The sequence below is a fragment of the Salvia hispanica genome, chromosome 1, assembly GCF_023119035.1.
Source record: "Salvia hispanica cultivar TCC Black 2014 chromosome 1, UniMelb_Shisp_WGS_1.0, whole genome shotgun sequence".
In the NCBI taxonomy this organism is placed as follows: Eukaryota; Viridiplantae; Streptophyta; class Magnoliopsida; order Lamiales; family Lamiaceae; genus Salvia; species Salvia hispanica.
The window spans coordinates 33,325,357-33,345,683 of NC_062965.1; the positions used below are offsets into that span (position 1 = coordinate 33,325,357).

A 20,327-nucleotide genomic window follows, 5' to 3' on the forward strand; every position below is an offset into this window, starting at 1 on the left:
AACAGTGCAACAATATAACCTTCTTCTAGCAAGTGGGAGGAAAATTAAAGAGGGAGGGTAAAATTTTTCCCCCGTATCATAAAAATTTTATAACAATCCACATAATTTGACTTTGCATGCATACCATAACTTATTAAAGGTAATGACCTTAAAAAGGATATCATCCCCCTTTTAATATCACAATAGCCCTTTTTTTCCAATTTAATTGCATGTGTAATTCGTTAAGTGAGTGTTTTTTTCTTTGCGAGATTTAGATGTGCAAGTGTATTGAAAACGATAGAGGCAAACGGGTCAGGGGTTTCTAACCGGGGTCTGGGATGGGAAAACCCTTGGGGAATGTCTTTGGGTGCACTCTCAAACCACTTCAAAACCTCAACCCATTAAAATTTGGCTACTCTATGGAAGTAAGGATCGACCCCACAGAGGGAAAATTTAGTTTGTATTCGGAGGACCCGGAAAAGGGTTTTGGGTTCGCCACGCAACTCATGGGTTAAGTTTAACTACTGGGCTCCAATAAAAAAAACAATCTATCTACTAGACTTGGAAACAGGAACGACGATGCATGACTTAAGAAACTTAACTCAACTAGAAGAACTTAAACAACTACAACTACTGGGTCATGTTGAGGATTTCCTAAAACGACTAAACAAACTTGCGAAAACCAGTGGAGACCATTTTCCCAAATCAGCTACAATGACAGAATAAGCTACAAAAAGTAAACAAACTCTTCCACAATCGGAGGGTCCAATTACTAACAAAACTTATTTTTTATTTTAAAACAAACGGGCATTAAAACGAGCAAATGAGATCTAACTTAAACATGATTTAAACAAAACTACCAAATCTAATCTACTAGGTCGAGCGGAATTGAAAACAAAGGTGAAAGCCATAATCATGCAAAAGCCAAACAAACATTGGATCCACCATCTTCTCAATTTAACACGTTTCAACACAATTAAACAGATCACCATCACCACCATACCCATCTCTTATTGGGTCAAAAAAATCCGAGTTATGGAGAGGAGTGAGCTGCGAACGTAGACTAAAGTGGAGCTGCCTCTCTTCAAGATAGTTGTCTCCTTTTATAGTTGAGGCTCGGATCCCTAGGGCGTTTTTCTTTGCTACTTTTATGCTTGTGCCCTTCGAAAAAAGATCCTTTAAAAGATGCTCTTCGCTTCTCATTCAACTCTCGCCATCGCTCCTGTGCTCCTCCTAGGTCAGTTTGTGAATTGGCATACTTCACTTCAATTGTTCTTTGATTCCATTTGTCTGGTAAATTTGTATCAGCTTCCTGAGTCCGGCAGATTCTCCCTACGCACCTAAACTTATAAACACGTGTTAGTTCATTGAAATAACAGAAATTCACCTCATAACCAATGCATGAAATGAGCCTTATCATTCTGCATAAACATGAATGAGAATACCTAATGTCTTCGGCCATTGTATGCCCAAGACAACATCTAAACTGAGGATATTAGAACAAATAAATTAATATCAGATGTATATTTTTATAAGTTTAGAGCAATAATGAGCACATAGTAAAGATTCTCCATTACCAACATAGATACGAAATGAGATAATTGGAGTGACACCCAAATTCAATGTTTGTACCACATATGGTCGTTTGAGATTATGTGAGCTCTAACTGTCTATCAAAATAGTCACATGAACATCTAAAATAGAACCATCAATCGTATTGATCAAGGATGAGAGGTAGTAGCTAAGATAGTTAATAACTTAATTTAAAATCTTCATCTTCAATTTATATAAAATGCGTATAATTTATAATAGACTTAGGATTATATAACTATATGTCATGCAAATATTGAATCTTTAGAGCCTTTGTTCTCCCCATATTGATCCTTCGATTAGCAGTCTATGTGCTTATGCTTCGAAACTGAGTTCATCCCCTTCACGAGCCTGCGACTGCTAGTTTTGCCTCTAGATTGTTTTTCTATACTGACTTTGGCCCTAGGTATGAATTGTTAGAGTTTGTATACTAGAAATCACGTTTCGAGTGATTGAATACTGTAAAACTCTTATTTTATTTTCCAAGGAATAAAACAGATTATTTTTGTCATAATGTTGTTATGTTTTACATTTAATAGATGTTAATTGCATGTTTAAATGTATAAGTTAACTTAACAAAGTCTAAGTCTTTGTTTTACTAGACCTGGTTGTGGGCGGCGTCCACTTTAAGGTAACACGGTCAATCCTAAACAAAGAAAAAGAAGAATTTCACAACCTAGATGGAATTAGACTATCCATCGTGAAAGGTTGCAATGTCAGTCCGCATATTTCTAAGCCTTACTGAAATAAGATGACATTGGTGTGGTATAGCACTGAACGGATCTAACAACAAGACTTGTCCTTGGGCTATCTACTGAAAGGCGAGGTCTTGATAAATATTTGTTTCTTAATCAATGTAGGTTAGCATTGAGCATACGGTATTGATTATGCATTACTTTGACTTATCAAATGGTGCGGGGTTTTCGTAACCAAATAATCCTGATATATTGGGTAGTGGTGATTAATATCTAGCGGTGCTAAGATTGCTATTATATTGAATCGTGCGCGAGGTGAGTCTCGTTTGATAATGTCCTCAAGAGGAGCGCGAAACAAGGCTTTATTATTCGGAACCTAGCTAGTTGGAGTTTGATCACTCTATGAAATAATAAATAAGCGTTTCATGCTAAGTCCACTCTTGGAATGAATAAGAAATTAATTAATTAAGACAATAGCAGACATTAATTAATTAATGGACATTTTTATCTTAAGCGCGGGAAATGAAAGTTAAAACGGAAACCCGGATTACTTATAATTTCGGATTTGGATGGGGAGAGTTCAATATTACTTCTGTAGTGGCTGCTCGTAATATTCCAGTTAAAGCTTATATTTAATTGTGGGTTTAATTTAATTAGTAAAAAGTAAATTGGATGAGCCCATATCCAAAACCTTCCATAGATCCCTGTCTGGGCCCAAAAGGAACTTAATATAAATAGGAGAATAAAGGAGACAAAAAATATAATTTTTTACACCAAAATTTTTGTCCCCCCTTATAGAGTAGGGTTCGAATTTTTCGTCTCCTCTTAGGAGTAGAATTTCTTTCTTCTTTATTTAAGTCCTAGTATTCCAGTGAGATCAGCCCACACTGATATTGGAGTACAGTTTGGGAACAAGAGAGAAGATCCGTGGTCTAGTATTCAAAGTGTCACGTTGCTAGCCATCATCAATTCTTTGGAGAATTAACTAGGTATTATTCATGCTCCGTAGAAAAACATATTTTAGGTTTCAATATTCTTAAAGCATGGTATATTCAAGTTATGAGCATGATACATGTGAGAATTACGCGAATAGATTTTGTCTACATAATATGCTAAATAGATCTGATTATTATGTGATTTATTTGCTCGATTTAATAATTGTTAAATTATGATAATCAATGCATGTAAAAACCGCTCGCTTCCGCTGCCAGTTCCTTCAATTGGTGTCAGAGCCAGTCTTTGGCTCTGATTATTTGGATTTAAATTTTGCGAAATTCATGTATGCATGTGTTATTTGATTATGAAGCATGTTCTTGTATTTTATTGTTTATTTTTATGCATGATGACCTCAAGAACATTCGAATCAATAGAACTTGAATTTTTTGCACTCGTTTTGGAAAAATGATAATAAATACTTAGTTAAAATGGAGAGAGAGTTAAGTAAGAGAGAGAATAATTTAGAGGAGAGTCTTCTCATTCATATTCTTCTCTTGCGTTATTCTCTCTCCACTCTAACTATTTATTAGTATAATTTTTCCTAAGTCTATTATAAATTATACGCATTTTATATAAATTGAAGACGAAGATTTTAAATTAAGTTATTAACTATCTTAGCTACTACCTCTCATCCTTGATCAATACGATTGATGGTTCTATTTTAGATGTTCATGTGACTATTTTGATAGACAGTTAGAGCTCACATAATCTCAAACGACCATATGTGGTACAAACATTGAATTTGGGTGTCACTCCAATTATCTCATTTCGTATCTATGTTGGTAATGGTGAATCTTTACTATGTGCTCATTATTGCTCTAAACTTATAAAAATATACATCTGATATTAATTTATTTGTTCTAATATCCTCAGTTTAGATGTTGTCTTGGGCATACAATGGCCGAAGACATTAGGTATTCTCATTCATGTTTATGCAGAATGATAAGGCTCATTTCATGCATTGGTTATGAGGTGAATTTCTGTTATTTCAATGAACTAACACGTGTTTATAAGTTTAGGTGCGTAGGGAGAATCTGCCGGACTCAGGAAGCTAATACAAATTTACCACTGTTTCCTAAGTCTAGTAGATAGATTAGTTTCTTTTCATTCCGTTGAGCCTAGTAGTTAAACTTAACCCATGAGTTGCGTGGCAGCAACCAACCATTTTCCAGATCCTCCGAATACAATCTAAATTCATCCATCTCTGTGGGATCGATCCTTACTTCCATAGAGTAGCCAATATTATAATGGGTTGAGGTTTTGAAGTGGTTTGAGAGTGCACCCAACGACATTCCAGATAGGTTTCCGATCTGCTAGACCCTGCGGTTTAGTAAATCCCCTAGACCCGTTTGCCTGCTATCAGTTTACAATACACTTGCACATCTAAATCTCGCAAGAAAAAAACACTCACTTAACAGAATTACACATGCAATTAAATTGGAAAAAAGGACTATTGTGATATTAAAGGGAGATGATATCCTTTTGAAGGTCATTACCTTTAATAAGTTGATGGCTATGCATGCAACGTCAAATTATGTGGATTGTTATAAAATTTTGATGATACAGGTGGCAATAATTTCACCCATCCCTCTTGAATTTTCCTCTGACTTGCTAGAAGAAGGCTTGATATTGTTGCACATGTTTCTAGCATATTTCAGCCCCTGGTGGGTCTTCCCATGAGCCTTTTTAAATCAATGTATCACTTTATTGTCAGTAAAAGTGCAGTTAAATGTGAGGTCTTACATATATCCTCACTATCAAAATTAGAAATAGAGAAACAAGTTGAAGAGATGCTTTTTTTTTATTTTTATAATTGACTTTAGATTTAAAGGCCGTGCCACCGAGGACTCAAACCTGAGACCTTTGGCCTCAGGTAATTGACCTCAAGCATTGACCTCTCACCGCTTGCCCAACTCACACACATAATTAAAGAGATGCTTTTGCATAGCACAATTCAGGTAAGTCAAATTGCATTTTCTTCTCCGGTATTATTTGTCCGCAGAATGTATGGTTCTTCTTGCATGTGTCGACTATAGGGAACCAAATGCAGTCACAATCCATGATAGGTTTCATATCCCTACATCGACGAGTTGCTTGGTGAGATGGCGTTGCAGCTCAATTCATAAAGCTTGATTTAAGATCTGGATATCGCGAAATTTGCATGAGGTAGAAGGATAACGTTCAGAACTCATGAAGACCATTTTGAGTTCTTGGCGATAACACTTATTTGTCAGGCATGTATGAACCATTTATTCTCCCCATATGTGCGAAAGTTTGTCATCGTCACTTTGGTGTACAATGCAACTCTGTCATTGCACTTGGAGCATTTCAACCGCAGTTTTCAAGGTTTTGGAGGAGCAAAACTTTTTAGTAAAAATTACTAAATGCTTGTTTTGTCATCAACCAGAATTATTCTCACCTATTCATAGTGTATATATCTCTTAAGTGAGGTCTCATTTTCCACTAAAAAAATTTTAACTACTTTTTTCCTCCTTTTCTCTCTTACTTTACCAACTTATATACTCCATCTGTCCCGCGTTACTTGAGTCTATTCTTTTTTGCATTCGTTTTGAAAAAATGATAATAAATACTTAGTTGAAATGGAGAGAGAGTTAAGTAAGAGAGAGAATAATTTAGAGGAGAGTCTTCTCGTTCATATTCATCTCTTGCGTTATTCTCTCTTCACTTTAGTTATTTATTAGTATAATTTTACCAAAACGAGTACAAAAAGTAAATGACTCAATTAGCGTGGGACATAGGGAGTATGTAATTCACTACTAAACTATTTTTTTGTATGAATGTAATATATAGTTTTTGTAGAACTGTAGGGAATAAATATATGCGAAAATACTTTGTGTTTTTTTTATATGAATTAATAAATAGAATATCATCAGAACTTATCGTTTACATCATACTCTCGGGCATACCCGAGGAGAAACATCAACAACTAGCCAACAAGGAGACTAAGCATACCAAAATAACATGGGCAAAGCTCATGGAAGAAATAAAAGATCAACAAAATCCACTGTAACCCAGTGTGGGAGGGCCTCGTTAAAACCCCTTGGGAATAAAACCCCATGGGAAAGGAAAAAAAGAGTACTATGATGAGTGACTCAAGACGTACCAAAATTTTAATACCACCTGAAAAACAGTCACCATCATCATCTATCTTGGAGGTGGAGAACAACCTGATCGTGGGAGAAACGTGAGTTCAAAGTACTATAGGCGGCTTCCTTAAACTGAAAGATCACCCTCGCAATATCCCAAGTCTTCCCATCGAAGATGACCGATACTTTTTGTTTTATAAATAGAATGTCGGTTGCATAATTTACGTAGAAAAATAGTGAATTGGTAATTTATGAAAGTTTAAATAGTGCCTCAGAAATTAAACATGTAACAATATGGACTTTTGATTATTTCTTGGAATTTCAATGTTCAAAGTAGTACTCTGATACGAGATATCTCCATATCTCTATTAATTTGTCTATCAATTATTTGTCATATCTTTCCATATATGCTTATGATTATTTTCTTGGTCACTAAGTTAGGGTATTAGAGAATTAGTCTTATAAATAGGAGATATTGTATTCTTCTATCGCATTCAATGAAGAAATATGAAATTATCTTTTTAGCTTTTATTGTTTTGCAATCTTAAATCTTGGTTTGATCGACCGGCAAAGCTCCGGCGACTGCCTTTTATCGTGTTAAGGGAACTTCACCCTTAACAATTGGTGCTTCCATTTTCGAACTCATGGCTCATACCGATGAGAATCGACACCATCAACCTTGGGGAATGCCACGACCGGGAGAGTCATCGCCGCGGGTGGAGGCTTCACCGGAAGAGTTCATGACCTCGCAGCTTGAGCGTGTCGCAGTTGCACTCAACAAATTAGAGGCTCGACTTGATGCTGCTGTTCTTCGAGTAGGCGCAACACAGGTGACGCCACACCCAATTCCTGCGCCCCCCCTTGAGCGCACCAAGGCTTGCATCGGGGTACTATTCGCGCCCCGAACCTGACCCACCAGATGGGCCGCCGCTGAACGCCACCACACAGCCGCCTTACACACCCTACCAGCCATCGTTTCCTACGCACCAGCCCTACACTTGGCAGCAACAGCCGCCGAGCTCTGACCTTTATATGCGCTGGTACCCACAAGGTCCTATACAGACGCTGCCAGCCACACAACCTCGCCATCCAACGAGCTGGGATCTCCCCGAACAGCGCCAACATCAGAGCTACCCACCCTTCAACCGGTTGCCTCCTAGACCGCCGACCTGTTGGGACCCACCGAGACTGTACACGCCACAAGAATACACACCATATGATCAGCCGCCTCTCAATCTATACCTTTCCTATGGTACCCAACGTTTAGCAACTATTGGTGAGGGAAGGAGTAATTCCATAGGTGACTTGGATGATTATTGGGACTCCGCTGAATCCCGGAGCCTCTCTCGTCCCTATCTCCATCACGATCCATCGAGTAGCTTGCTACCTACTGCAGTGATTGTCCCGCCGCCACCACTGCAGCACCCGTCCTCCTGGAGCCCGACAAGCCATAACTGTTCAGCAGCACCGGTGCTGCCCGCTGCAGCTGTGCTCCCGCCTTTGAATATGTCCCCACTAGCTCCACCTTGCAGCCCCGATATCAGTAGGGAGGAAGACGAATTGTTGGAGAACCTGCCCCCGCCAAGTCTGATCTCTCCGCAGTGCGTCCCCAATGTTAGTGGAGAGGAGGAAGCACTATTAGACGACAAAAAGGAGGCTGATTCCGTTGAGGAAGTGAAGACAGTCATAACATCATTCAATGTGGCTCGAGTGTCATCCCAAGATGTTGAGCATTGCTTGGTTGAGAAGGACAGTGATTATCTATATGCACTTGATGGAAATAAAGTGGCAGATGCCTTTTCAATATGTTTGAAGGAAATTGTCTCTCTCTATAAGGATTTTCATGGTGATGTTGTTGCAAGAATGAATCATCGACCAACATTGCTTGATGGTGATGCACGGTTGATCCCGCCACGCAATGACACGCCATGTGTGAGTGTTCTTGGACGTGTGGACAAGCTATCCATTTTAGCGCTGAATTTTGACAATCACATTGGTCCTCCCTTGATGATTTTTGATAGGGATGATGAAGGGAGATGCTTCCCTATTCGATGTGTGTTTGATCCAGGAGGAGATAGATCTCGTCGAGCTTATGTTATCAGCAACTCTCTTCTTTGCTTTTCGTGTTCCCACCTTGAGGACAAGGTGGAATTTAACCGTGGGGGAGTTGATACGAGATATCTCCATATCTCTATTAATTTGTCTATCAATTATTTGTCATATATCTTTCCATATATGCTTATGATTATTTTCTTGGTCACTAAGTTAGGGTATTAGAGAATTAGTCTTATAAATAGGAGATATTGTATTCTTCTATCGCATTCAATGAAGAAATATGAAATTATCTTTTTAGCTTTTATTGTTTTGCAATCTTAAATCTTGGTTTGATCGACCGGCAAAGCTCCGGCGACTGCCTTTTATCGTGTTAAGGGAACTTCACCCTTAACATACTCCCTCCATTCTTTGTTAATAGGGACATTTCTTTTCGGCACGGAGTTTAAACATAGTGTGTTAAATGGATGGTGAAAAAAGTAAGAGAGAGTAAAGTAAGAGAGATAAAGAGAGAGTAAAGTAAAAGGAAGAGTTACTTTTTAGTAAAAATAGAAATGACTCAATTAACTTGAAACTTTTCAAAATAGAAAAATGACTCAATTAACATGGAACGGAAGGAGTAGATTACATGTGAATCTTTTGTTAGGAATTATCGCTATCAATGGAGAATACACACTCTTGAATTCGGAGGAGGTACTGTGCATGAACACAACACAAACTAGTCACAAAGAATCACCCGGTCTTGGTTAGTTCTCCAAAGATGAAATAAGATGGATGAAGAAGTTCTCTAATTCAATTCCTTTCGTAAAAATAACTTTAGTTGTAGACTTGTAGTTGTTTGAGCAAATTAAGCTAAAAATATAATTAAAATTTCATCCAACACAAGAGAGGTTGTCAAGTTTTATACAAGAAATCCCCAAAATAGTACTCCATCCGTTCCATAGTAATAGAGGCATTTCATTTTGAGCACTCATTTTAAAAAAATAATTATAAATAGTTAAAGTCGAGAAAAAGTAAAGTAAGAGAGAAAATATTGTAGATAAGACTCTTCTCTACATTATTCTCTCTATTACTTTTGACTCTCTCCACTTTAACTATTTAATATTATTTTTTCAAAACGAGTGCAGAAAATGAAATGCCTCTATTACAATGAAATGGAGGGAGTATTGAATTGATAGAGTTCCTTACCTACAATAGCAAAGGCCAATGATACGGATTATGAAAGAATAATCGATTGAATGGAATCAAAGTGAAACAAAAAGTTCTAAGCTAGTATTTGATTAGGTCTATCCCCTTCGTTATTACAATGGTCAGCATTGTTATTGTATGAAAACAAGAGTCTCACTGGTCTTTTTCATTCAGCAGCTCAAGACTTGATACTAGCAACATCTTTATTAGACCTGTTGTACTTCATATGGCTCTTGACTAGTTGGCCGGCTGCGATGGCAGACATGAGAGACAATTCTCCTGCAAGAACTGAGCCGGCGACAATGGTTGCCAAAAGGCGGGCGTTGGATCCAGGAGCCTCCTTATTGGCTCCCTTGACACCGAGCAGATTGAGGCAAGCGGACTGAGAGGCGAGTTGAGTCCCACCACCTACGGTCCCAACCTCAATACAAGGCATGGTGACAGAGACGTGAAGGTCCTTGCCATCGTTGACAGCTTCCATCATGGTTATGCAGTGGGAGCTCTCAATGTTTTGTGCTGGATCCTGTCCGGTGGCTATGTAGATTGCAGAGACAATGTTGCTAGCATGAGCATTGAAGCCCCCAAGAGCTCCAGCCACGGCAGAGCCAGTGAGATTCTTGAGCATGTTAAGCTCCACCAAGGAAGCAACATCAGTCTTGAGCACCTTATTGACAATGTCTCCTTGGATTACGGCCTCACACACAACTGACTTGCCACGGCCCTCAATCCAGTTGACTGCAGCAGGCTTCTTATCGGAGCAGTAGTTTCCAGAAATACCCATGACATCCATATCAGGGAACTGGTTGGTAAGGAAGTCCAAGGTGTTTTGAACACCCTTAGAAACCATATTCATTCCCATGGCGTCGCCCGTGCTGCATGAGAATCGAATGTAGAGATTCTTGCCAGCGACGGCGCATTTGATGCTCTGCAGCCTGCCGAATCTGCTGGAGCTGTTGAAGACGAGGGAGAGGGTCTCAAAATTAAGAGGATCTTCAAGGAAAAGCTTAAGCTCAGCAGCCCTCTTGGCAGAGCCGAAGCGGACGACAGGAGCCCTTGTCATGGCGTCTCTGTAAAGGGAGCTGGTGGCCCCTCCGGAGGCATATATAGCTTTACACCCTCTGTTGGTGCTGGCTACTAAACAGCCCTCTGTGGTCGCCATTGGAACAGAGTACTCACATTCGTCCAACAACAGCGGCCCAGCAATGCCCACTGGAATCTGCACATACCCCACTGGCATTTCACAGCACTGTCCAAGGATCGACTCGTAATCCAAGCCCTCCAAGGGAAGCCCCTCCAGGGATTTTCCTGTGATGCGTTGCAATGCCTCGCGGCGGATGGCGGCCGCACGGTGGCAGTCTCCCAGCTTTGATTCTAGAGCATAAGAGGGGATCTTCCCCTCCACCACCGACTTGATAATTTCCTCGTCGTCGGCGCTAACCTCAGTCTTCTTAAGAATATCATCATCGGATTTGGGAGCGGGAGCGGCAGCGCAGGGGAGTTTTGGTGAATCTTCCTTCACCATCAAGCGGTCGAATTCTTCCTCGTCATCTTCTTCGTCAATTGGAGCGCGGGGAATGACGATGGACTGGACGAAGCCGATGCCGAAGAAGCCAACAAGGTAGATGAATGAGGCCACGAACGTCACGATGGCTCCAATATCAGACAGACTAACCACGTGGAGAGGTGTTGAGTTACGGATCTTTTCCCGCCACCGGAGAAGCAGAAAGTATACCACCGAGAAGAACACAGTGAAGAAGAAGGCGTTTGTCAGGTATACTGGTACTGATACGGCGTCGGATGCCTTCTCATCAGCGGCTGCGGCTTTGGCTTTAGACTTTGACTGGTGGAGGCGGCCTTCCATTTTTGAATAATGTTTAGAGGTATGTTTGTGTGTTGCAGAGAAAGGGAGTGCAGAGTAGGCCGGACTGCACTGCTAACGCTGCTTTAAGTGGAAATTTTTGGTGTGGATTGAATTGAATTGAATGCTTAATGATGATCTACTTATACTATGATGAATATGTGGTCAAAAGGAAGGTGCTGAGCTCGTTCGTGGCCTTGAAAGTTGTGCTGCAATTTGTAATCTTTAATTGGATTTTTGGGAGCGAATATTACGAAAGAGCAAGTGAATTGGCGTAGTGCCATGTGTGTCAATTCAATAGTCAAATGCATTACACGTATAACTCTGACCAATAGTTTACTTCATTGAATACGCGTGCATAGCTCTAACTTTTGGTATATTGCTGCCAATTACAATGCTTCTTCTTATCTTAAAACATTAACATTTCTTTCACTTCATTTGTTCAGTACCCAGGTACATATCTTGTGTACTTCTATAAATTGCTTACAGACTAAGATAACATATATTCGCTCGTGCAAAGACATCATATAAATAGGTCATTATCTAATCGATAAAAATGTGTATTCTCCCACTTAAACCAAGTAGTAGTAGTAGTAGTAGTAGTAGTAGTAATTATCTAATCGCCTATTCATTTGAGTTTGGTCATCGCACTTTGCTTTGAAAATTCCGTCTGTTTCTCAAATTGAACATCTTTTATTGTACTGGCTCCGTTCCATAGAAATAGGTCATTTGGGATTTACACAAGTAAGGAATAAAAAAAAAATTAGTTGAAATTGGGTAGTGGATCGTGGAATCCATATATAATAAAGGAAAAATGAGAAAATGAATACGGACTATTTCTATAGAACTGACGAAAAAGAAAATATGACATATTTCTCTGGGACGAAGGGAATATTCCATTAACTAGTTAGGTTGTTTTGAATTACATTACCCTTAAATATGTTTTAAGAAAACTTTAAATTAAAGTCATTTGACCCACTTTACAGTAATTTGTTCCGTGAGATTTAAAAAACCCTACGTAGATTTTATGATAATTGATAGTAATTTATTAAATTACTGCTATATTTATACTTTAAAGCCTATATTGACAAAGATGAGAGGACAACATAAATTTTTAAATTTCTTTGGTACGATACGTTCTGATTTTACGTAATTGTTATTAGGTGTTTGAATTGAATGGTAAGATGTCATTGCATTATTGTTTTAACTCAAACTAATTTTAAATTCTTCAAATCTTATGCATAATATTTGATGACCAAGTTATGATCAATTAGGCCCTCAATTTACGGGTCCACCATCACATATTTTAGTTGGTATAGCATCTCGAATTTGACTTGTTAGTCGCTAATATTAATATGGTAATGGACCATTCAGAACGTGGAAAACAACTGGTGCTGAAATTATTGTTAGCAACCCATTTTCATTTGAAAATTAGGGATATTATCAAAATTTCAGTTATAATTTAGTACTACTCCATATAACAAATGAATTCAGTTACTCTTACACTTAATCAAGTGCGAAAATGGTAGACAGCACTCCATTGATCATAAAATATTGATTTTCATTGAGTCAATAAGTCCTAACAAAATGTTAATGTGAAATGCCAAATTATTCTGGTCCTACTTGGACTGCAGAAATAAATGCCCTTTTGCATTATCGCGACTCAGTTTTACTTTTTCTCTTTTTTTCCAATTTGTTCTTTGGTGCGGACTTGATTTTTCTAATATAAACTCTAGACTAACTAATCCTATGAAATAATTGTCTAAAAAAGAAAAAAATTCCTTTGAAATTTCCCAGTCCAAAGAAGAATTGACCTGCCACTTCCATTAAAGTTACAATCAATTTCTAGTAAAGATCATAGTATTTTTTATTAAATGTTCATGCACTTGATAGTTTTTTTTCAAACACTTCTATAGTTTAACATCATAATTCAAAACAAACACGCACATATACATAGATACATGTGAACAAAATCAGATTCTACATGTGAATAAGGTATAAAATAGTCGAGAGACTTCAAATTATATCATGAGATCAGATTATACACTAATTCCTAAAAGTTGACATTGAGTAAACGAGTTTTCTTTTGTATTAGCTTCATTGCAAGTTGATTTTTTATATCTAAACTACCTCACGATTTTTCAGAAAAGTTTATTCATCTTAAAAAATATTTATCAATAACACAAGTTGTTGATTCATTAATTTCATACGAACCTCATGATTTTTGCATATCATAAAGAATAACCTTTACTCTAGTACTGCACCAATGAAATTTATTCACTCACCATTTTACTTTAAGATTTGCGTAAAGAAGTAGGATAGATAATATTCAGACTGAACTAATTGAATATGTGACATTTGCATTGTGAATAATAATTGAATAAAAGGAAAATTGAAGGAATTAAAGTCTTGCGTAGCCACACTAGTATAGGTGCATACATTTCTAAAGAGTCGAGTTCCAAAATGACTGTACTCAGATGGAATATTCCTATACAGCAAAACAATTTCCTAAGAACCGATAGTGAAGCAAGAAAATCTCAACTTACACTCTGTACACTAGAGGACCTATTATACATGACTTAAATATACTGCTCGAAACTCGTTACACTTCCATTGAACTGTGCTCGCTTCGGACGAGATCCACCAGCAATGGAAACAGCTGAGAAACATGCCTCCTGAATGATACCCTTTCTAGACTACCCAAAATCCGCATAACTGATAGAATTAGAGGCATTCGAGCTGCTATTCCTCCTCCTTTGCGGAGCCTAATGGAAGAAGGCAGTTTGCCCTAAGTTTTTATGTGACACATTCAACTCCGCTACACTCAAGGTATATATATGCAACACTTTCTTACATACAGACACAAGCTCGCCTTCAGCATTCTTCTCCCTCGATAAAGATGGGCTGTTCACTTGTACATCATGCAAAAAGTTTAAGTAGCTCTTGCATGATTCATTTTCAAAGAGCACGAGTGGTGGACCTGAGATCTCCACGATAGAGCATGCTTTATCTAACTTGAGAAGTAATGTAGTTGGGTGTTCAAATCATGAGAATGAGATGATATCGATGAAAAGATTCCGAGTACTATGGTGACAACATTTGCAGACAGGGACGTCCAGTGGATCCTGTATATAAGAGTCACAGCCTGTGAGCAGGGAGAAAGATCAGCATGAAACTTCGACCTAATTTAGTTCCTATAACACATAAAAGTAGTACAAGAATTTCAAAAGGTTGCAACAGAATCGTGTTATTTCCGGGATCAACAACTACAGCAGAATACACATTAAATTGGCTTCCGAAGTGAATAAATGGCCTATATTTCGTATTCTAGAGACATTATTCTTCGCTTTAATTGGAAGACATGTTAGACCTTCTAATAAAATAAAAGGACCTCTCTCGGTTTTTTGGCTTTCAACCAAAAACTTACCAGAGTCGGGAACATTCTACCAATTTTTATGCTTATACTCACGTGGTGTATTGCAGTAAGTACCAATGCCTTGCTTCCAATAAGCTATCAAATTTGAGAATTGAGTTTTTAGCATCAGACATATTGGTATATTCTTAAGTAGGACTCCTACTTAATGGTATGTAATTTGTACACATAAGAAAAAGGTTATGCACAGCGTATAATGAAAAAACAAAGTCTCACACTGAGGACATATAATAGGCTCAAATGAAAGTCAAATCAAACTGCATACCATACAAACTAATAGTATTTGCGCGCCTGAGACCATCCATTTCATAGTTGATACGCTTAACAAAGGTAAGCACCAGCACAATTAACACGATAACAGTTCAAATGCATGTTTGAGAGAGAGCATTAACCTGTATAACAAGTAGCTGTACATTAATATGGACATTCATCCTTGATAAAATATATGCTACCATTTGAAAGTTTTCGTTATCATCCTCAGAGCCATCTCCATGGTCCGTAGACAGTTCCATATCATTATTTGGATGAGAAACATCGGGAATCTCGATGCTGTCCATGGTTTTCAGAAGTTTTGCAAAACCAGGCAAACTAGACTCAGCAGCCTCTTTCAAACAAAGAATGATATCTTGCCCCTCGTCTTCAGAAAGTTTGCTCCCTAAATCAGCAGCCAAACGCATCAATGCAGCTACTTCCGCGCTTGAGGTACCTTGACCTGGACTTTTCATAAATCCTACTAAATGGATACTAAACAAACAGCTTCTCGGTCTGGACACTCCCAGACTCTGTGTGGGCAAACGAGAGGTTCACCAATGCCTTGTGCATGTAGCGCAAAACCGGGTTCCTTATTTCACTACTCTTGGCTCTTGAAGGGTTGAACCTGGCCGTGGAGTCCCGCTGACGTGTGATTGCCAGCCAGAACCAATCTCTATCAAAGTCCTCCGGCTCTTGCCAAATGGCTCTGTCCTGATCTCCGTACACTTTGAATATAGCGTTGAATTGAGCCGGAGTTAGCGTGATCTCCTTTTTGGTGTGCCGAAATGTGATGGCCTCCAACTCCTCCTCATCACTGTAAATCAGTTGCAATGTGCTGAGGAACTCCACTGTCAATGCCTTATATGAGCACACTTCTCATGGAAAAGATGGTAAAAGCCTCCCTCTAACCAATGTATCCCAGCATTGCTGGATGCCGAGACCCTTTATGACAGCCAATGAGGAGTATCTTGAAGGCTGGCTAGTGGGGGGTGACAGGTTCTTCAACTGTGCTTTCTCTTTGTCGTTCCTCAAAGTCACTCCAACACTGCGAGTGGACATGGATGCCATAGGAAGAAATGTACCTAAAAGGGGAAGTGTTAGTACATCATTTCTTCAACCGACACTATGGAAGTTAAAGTATTAGAAATGCACCTTATCCATCACCATACGATTATCGGCGTCATTATTGAGCATTAGGACTGAGTAAGCAAGGACATAAGCTGTATCTGCGCTGGTGAACGAGTTTGGATTGCATTTACAATAGCGCTCCGCAAATTTTTCCATGATGCGGTCTATCTTTTTCAGAAAATGGGCCACTTCTTCTAGGGAGCTACCAACTTTTTTGGATTTTATCAAGAATTCAATTCCCTTGGATGATTTTCTATTGAACAGTGCAGTGCCTTTCGGCATCCATTACACTGACATAATCACTAAAGTGTTCCAAAATCATAACAACTCTGCCACTAAATAAATTATTAGACTATTAAGAGATTAGACAGCTAATTTTACATTATAAATGCTTGTATTCTTAATGCAACCCTGTTCTCATGTTTAGATTAGACAGCTATTAAGAATTCTTGAGGGAATAGATTTGCTTGAAGTGAAATCATAAACAAACCTGAATTTCCAACTTATGAGCTCTAAGCTAATCCAGTGTTGCAGCATCATATATTTCAGAGTTTGCTTCTAGGTGTGGCTCATAATCAGCATTAGTTGCATCATCAGTGTGGTAACTGAGACTCTCAGCCACGTTTTCATTATCAGAAGACTTTGTCGGATTATGTTCTCCAGCTTTCAGTTGTTGGTCCATCCATGATTCCATTGATTTAATTATCCTAACCAGGCACTTAACTGATTCATAACGACATGTCATATCTTGGACAGGTGATAAGGAGGAAACTGAACCAGGTGGTGGACCTAGAGCAGTTTTTTGGAGGCCATTGCGAGATCTGCAAATATCTAGGGGTGTTAAAAATCTGCACAAGCTATATAATGACACAAAAGGTTATTAAAATCCTATATAGCTGAGAGGTAATAATATGCACACGCTTCATACAAAAACACAAAAAGGCTATTAAAAATTGCACAAGCTATAAAAAATACTCCCTCCGTCCCAAGATAAGTGACCTACTTCTTTTGGGCACCGGATTTAAGGAATGGTATTTAAATAAGTTAAAGTGGAGAGAGTAAAGTATGAGAGAGGGAAAAGTAGAGGAGAGAAGAGAGAATAAAGTAGGTGGAGAATAAAGTAAGAGAGATGACTTTTTGCTAAAAATGAAAATAGGTCACTTATAGTAAGTGGGACACCCCAAAAAGGAATACAAGTCACTTATCTTGGGACGGAGGGAGTACAAAAATATGCAAAAAAAAAAATATATACACATACCATAAATTTCTTGGGACAGAATAGATTTAAAAAAAAAAACCACAGCAAATTTGTATAGCTGAGAGGTAAAACAATATATGGAGTGAGAACTAGAAAAAAAGCTTGATCATATTATGAATGATATGCATGGTTATAACTGACAGCAAAAGACCTAAATCCATGATACAACATGCATAACCAAAGATGCCTAATCAAAAAAGATAATCAACCAGATCAATCAGCAAAAACTTTCCAGAAACAATCTTTACTAATTAAGACTCATAACCTCAAATATGAGATGAGGAGGCAGTGAGGCACATCAAGGTGAAATACACTCAGACTGCGTTCAGCAAGAAAAAATAGCAGAGCAGCATCAAAATGAGGGCCAGAAAGTAATCATACCGACGACAACTTAAGCTGTTTTCCACTAGTTAGCTCAAATGTAGGATGAGGAGGTGTCAGGACCCGGCTCGACGACCTTGGGGTAGGCCGAATCGAGGGCGGAGATGAGTGGCTGAAGCTGGAAGTCAGCAAGAGGCGGGATCGGAAGGGTCGTCGGCAGAGCAGATTTGCAGGAGGAGACGAGTTGGGAGTGTTTCCTTCCTCCAAGCCACATTCTTATGATCTTGTCGAGCGAAGGCCCCAGCACCCAACCACAGCGGGACGCCCCGCCTAGGGTTTGAGACGCCGCATCGACCGCCCTACCTCTCCAATTCCGGAAACCACATTCGCCGTCTAGATAATGGATTTGATTGTCAGGATTCAGAATCTCAAGCTCAATGCAGATAATGGATTTGACTGTTAGAATTTTAATTTTGTTTGCATAATTAAATCGACAAATTTGTGAGAGAAAAGATGGATGTAAGAATTAAAATAGCAAGAGAAAGAAAGATGGAATATTTTAATAGGTGTGAAAGAAAGTGATTGAATGTGTTAATTGGAGAGGAAAATTTTTTTTAAAAAAAAGAAATATGTCTTCTTAATTGGAACAAACTAAAAAAAAAATATCATTTTAAATGGGACGGAGGGAGTAATTTTAGAAACACTGCGTAATCTTTTACTATGGTCAGGTTGCCCAAATAGAACTACGGGTACTCAATTAATTTTATAGTAAGAAAATAAAAATAAAAATTCAAGTACCTAGAATTACTTCATATGTCTATTAATTGTCATTAGTTTTTTTTTTAAGTCAATACTTGTCATATTTATTTTTTACTTCTTTCATCGGTCATTAAAGGCCTTATTTTTCTTTCTCGTATGTCCGTCAATAAGCATTCCATTTCACTTTTATTACTCCCTCCGTTCCTGAAAATTTCTCACCTATTCTCTTTTTCTTCCGTCCCTAAAAATTTGACACATTTCATTTTTATTAATATTTGTTAGTGGACCTCATATTCCACTAACTCATTTTCACTCACATTTCTTAAACTCGTGTCGGGTCAAATGGTGACAAATTATGGGAGACAAAGGGAGTACTATATTTAGTAAGTTGGTCATACATTCTACAAACTTATTTAATTTACACTTTATTATAAAACTAATATAGAAAAATAGGTCATATATTCCACTAAATTTAGGGTCCGTGAAGATTTATCCTAAATTTACTTACCATAATTGAATTAATTTATTCTATCCACTAATGTAATACTGATCTGACAACAAAAGAAATCAGGCGCGTTAACCCTAATTAAGAGCTTAATTAATGAGTTGTAATAGGATTAGGAGTGGGACTCTAAACTAGATAATTTGTGCTTGATTGTAGTATATATGTAATTAATCGATCATTCTGGCTGGTCATTTCACAAAATTAATCTGAGTTTGTTTGTTGTGTTTCGAAATTGGAATTGATTGGTATGGCAATAATGGCCGGATTAGGAACTGCTTATTTGGTGGACTACACGTATTCGAGCGATGATCCGAACGACGACGAATACTTGATTCTGGAGGAGATCAGCCGGGGCACTTACGGTGTGGTGTACAAAGCTCGGAACGAGAAAACGGGAGAGATCGTGGCGATGAAGGAGGAGGTGGGCGGGCTGTGCCCCTCCACCTTAATGGAGATCAGTATCCTGAAATCACTACCGCGCCACCCATGCATCGTGGGGTTCAAGCAGGCGGCGGGTGGTGAGCGCGCCTACGTGGTGATGGAGCACATGATGTCGGACCTCAAGCGGTGGAGGCAACAAACCCTACGCGCTCTTGGAGATCAAGTACATAATGGAGGAGATACTCAAGGGTGTTGCCTTCCTCCACCATAACGGCATCATCCATAGGGATCTCAAGCCCTCCAACATCTTATTGGGCCACAATATCGATGTCAAGATCTGTCGACATGTGGTCTGTGGGGGCCACCATGGCGGAGCTCCTGCTCGATCGGGTGCTTTTCCGAGGGGAGTCCGAGTGCCACCAGCTTCTTCAGTGCATCAAATGGACCATAAACCCGCTCTTCAGTTTTCTCCGGAAGGAATTGGCGGCGGCGTCTCCGAACCTGGCCGTGGCGGCGCTGACTGAAGTCGGATTTGACTTGCTCCAAAGGCTTTTGGCGTATGAAAAAGAGGATAGGATAACTGCCAAAGACGCATTCAATCATGCTTGGTTTGCAGAATAACGCTCGACTTTGATTGTACATAATATATAATTATCTTCACCATGTCATAATAAAATAAATACAAGTTTCTTTAATGGAATATTGTTTTTGTGTGGTCGACTGTAAACTAATTCAAAATAAAGTGCGATAGAAATCCATGGGTTCCATCCTAAAACCAATTGGTGATAGGAGGAGGGCCCATGAGATTTATATACTAGTTTCAGT

At 38.7% G+C, this 20,327-nt stretch overlaps 1 protein-coding gene and 1 long non-coding RNA gene across 2 annotated transcripts; both read right to left on the reverse strand.

Moving 5' to 3' along the window:
* Positions 1 to 9,669: 9,669 nt before the first annotated feature.
* On the reverse strand, positions 9,670 to 11,586 carry LOC125201139 (3-hydroxy-3-methylglutaryl-coenzyme A reductase-like). Its single transcript, XM_048099090.1, has one exon. The coding sequence runs from the start codon at positions 11,466 to 11,468 to the stop codon at positions 9,786 to 9,788; it is 1,683 nt and encodes a 560-aa protein (XP_047955047.1). The 5' UTR covers positions 11,469 to 11,586; the 3' UTR covers positions 9,670 to 9,785.
* A 2,236-nt stretch (positions 11,587 to 13,822) lies between these two features.
* On the reverse strand, positions 13,823 to 18,308 carry LOC125211792. Its single transcript, XR_007174566.1, has 4 exons — positions 17,918 to 18,308; positions 16,303 to 17,099; positions 15,291 to 16,232; positions 13,823 to 14,610 (listed from the first exon to the last, which is right to left on the reverse strand). It is a non-coding gene; the product is annotated as an uncharacterized LOC125211792 (long non-coding RNA).
* Positions 18,309 to 20,327: the final 2,019 nt, after the last annotated feature.

Bases quoted from the DNA above. Each gene is read 5' to 3' on its own strand.
- LOC125201139 (XM_048099090.1), bottom strand. From the start codon at position 11,468: ATGGAAGGCCGCCTCCACCAGTCAAAGTCTAAAGCCAAAGCCGCAGCC.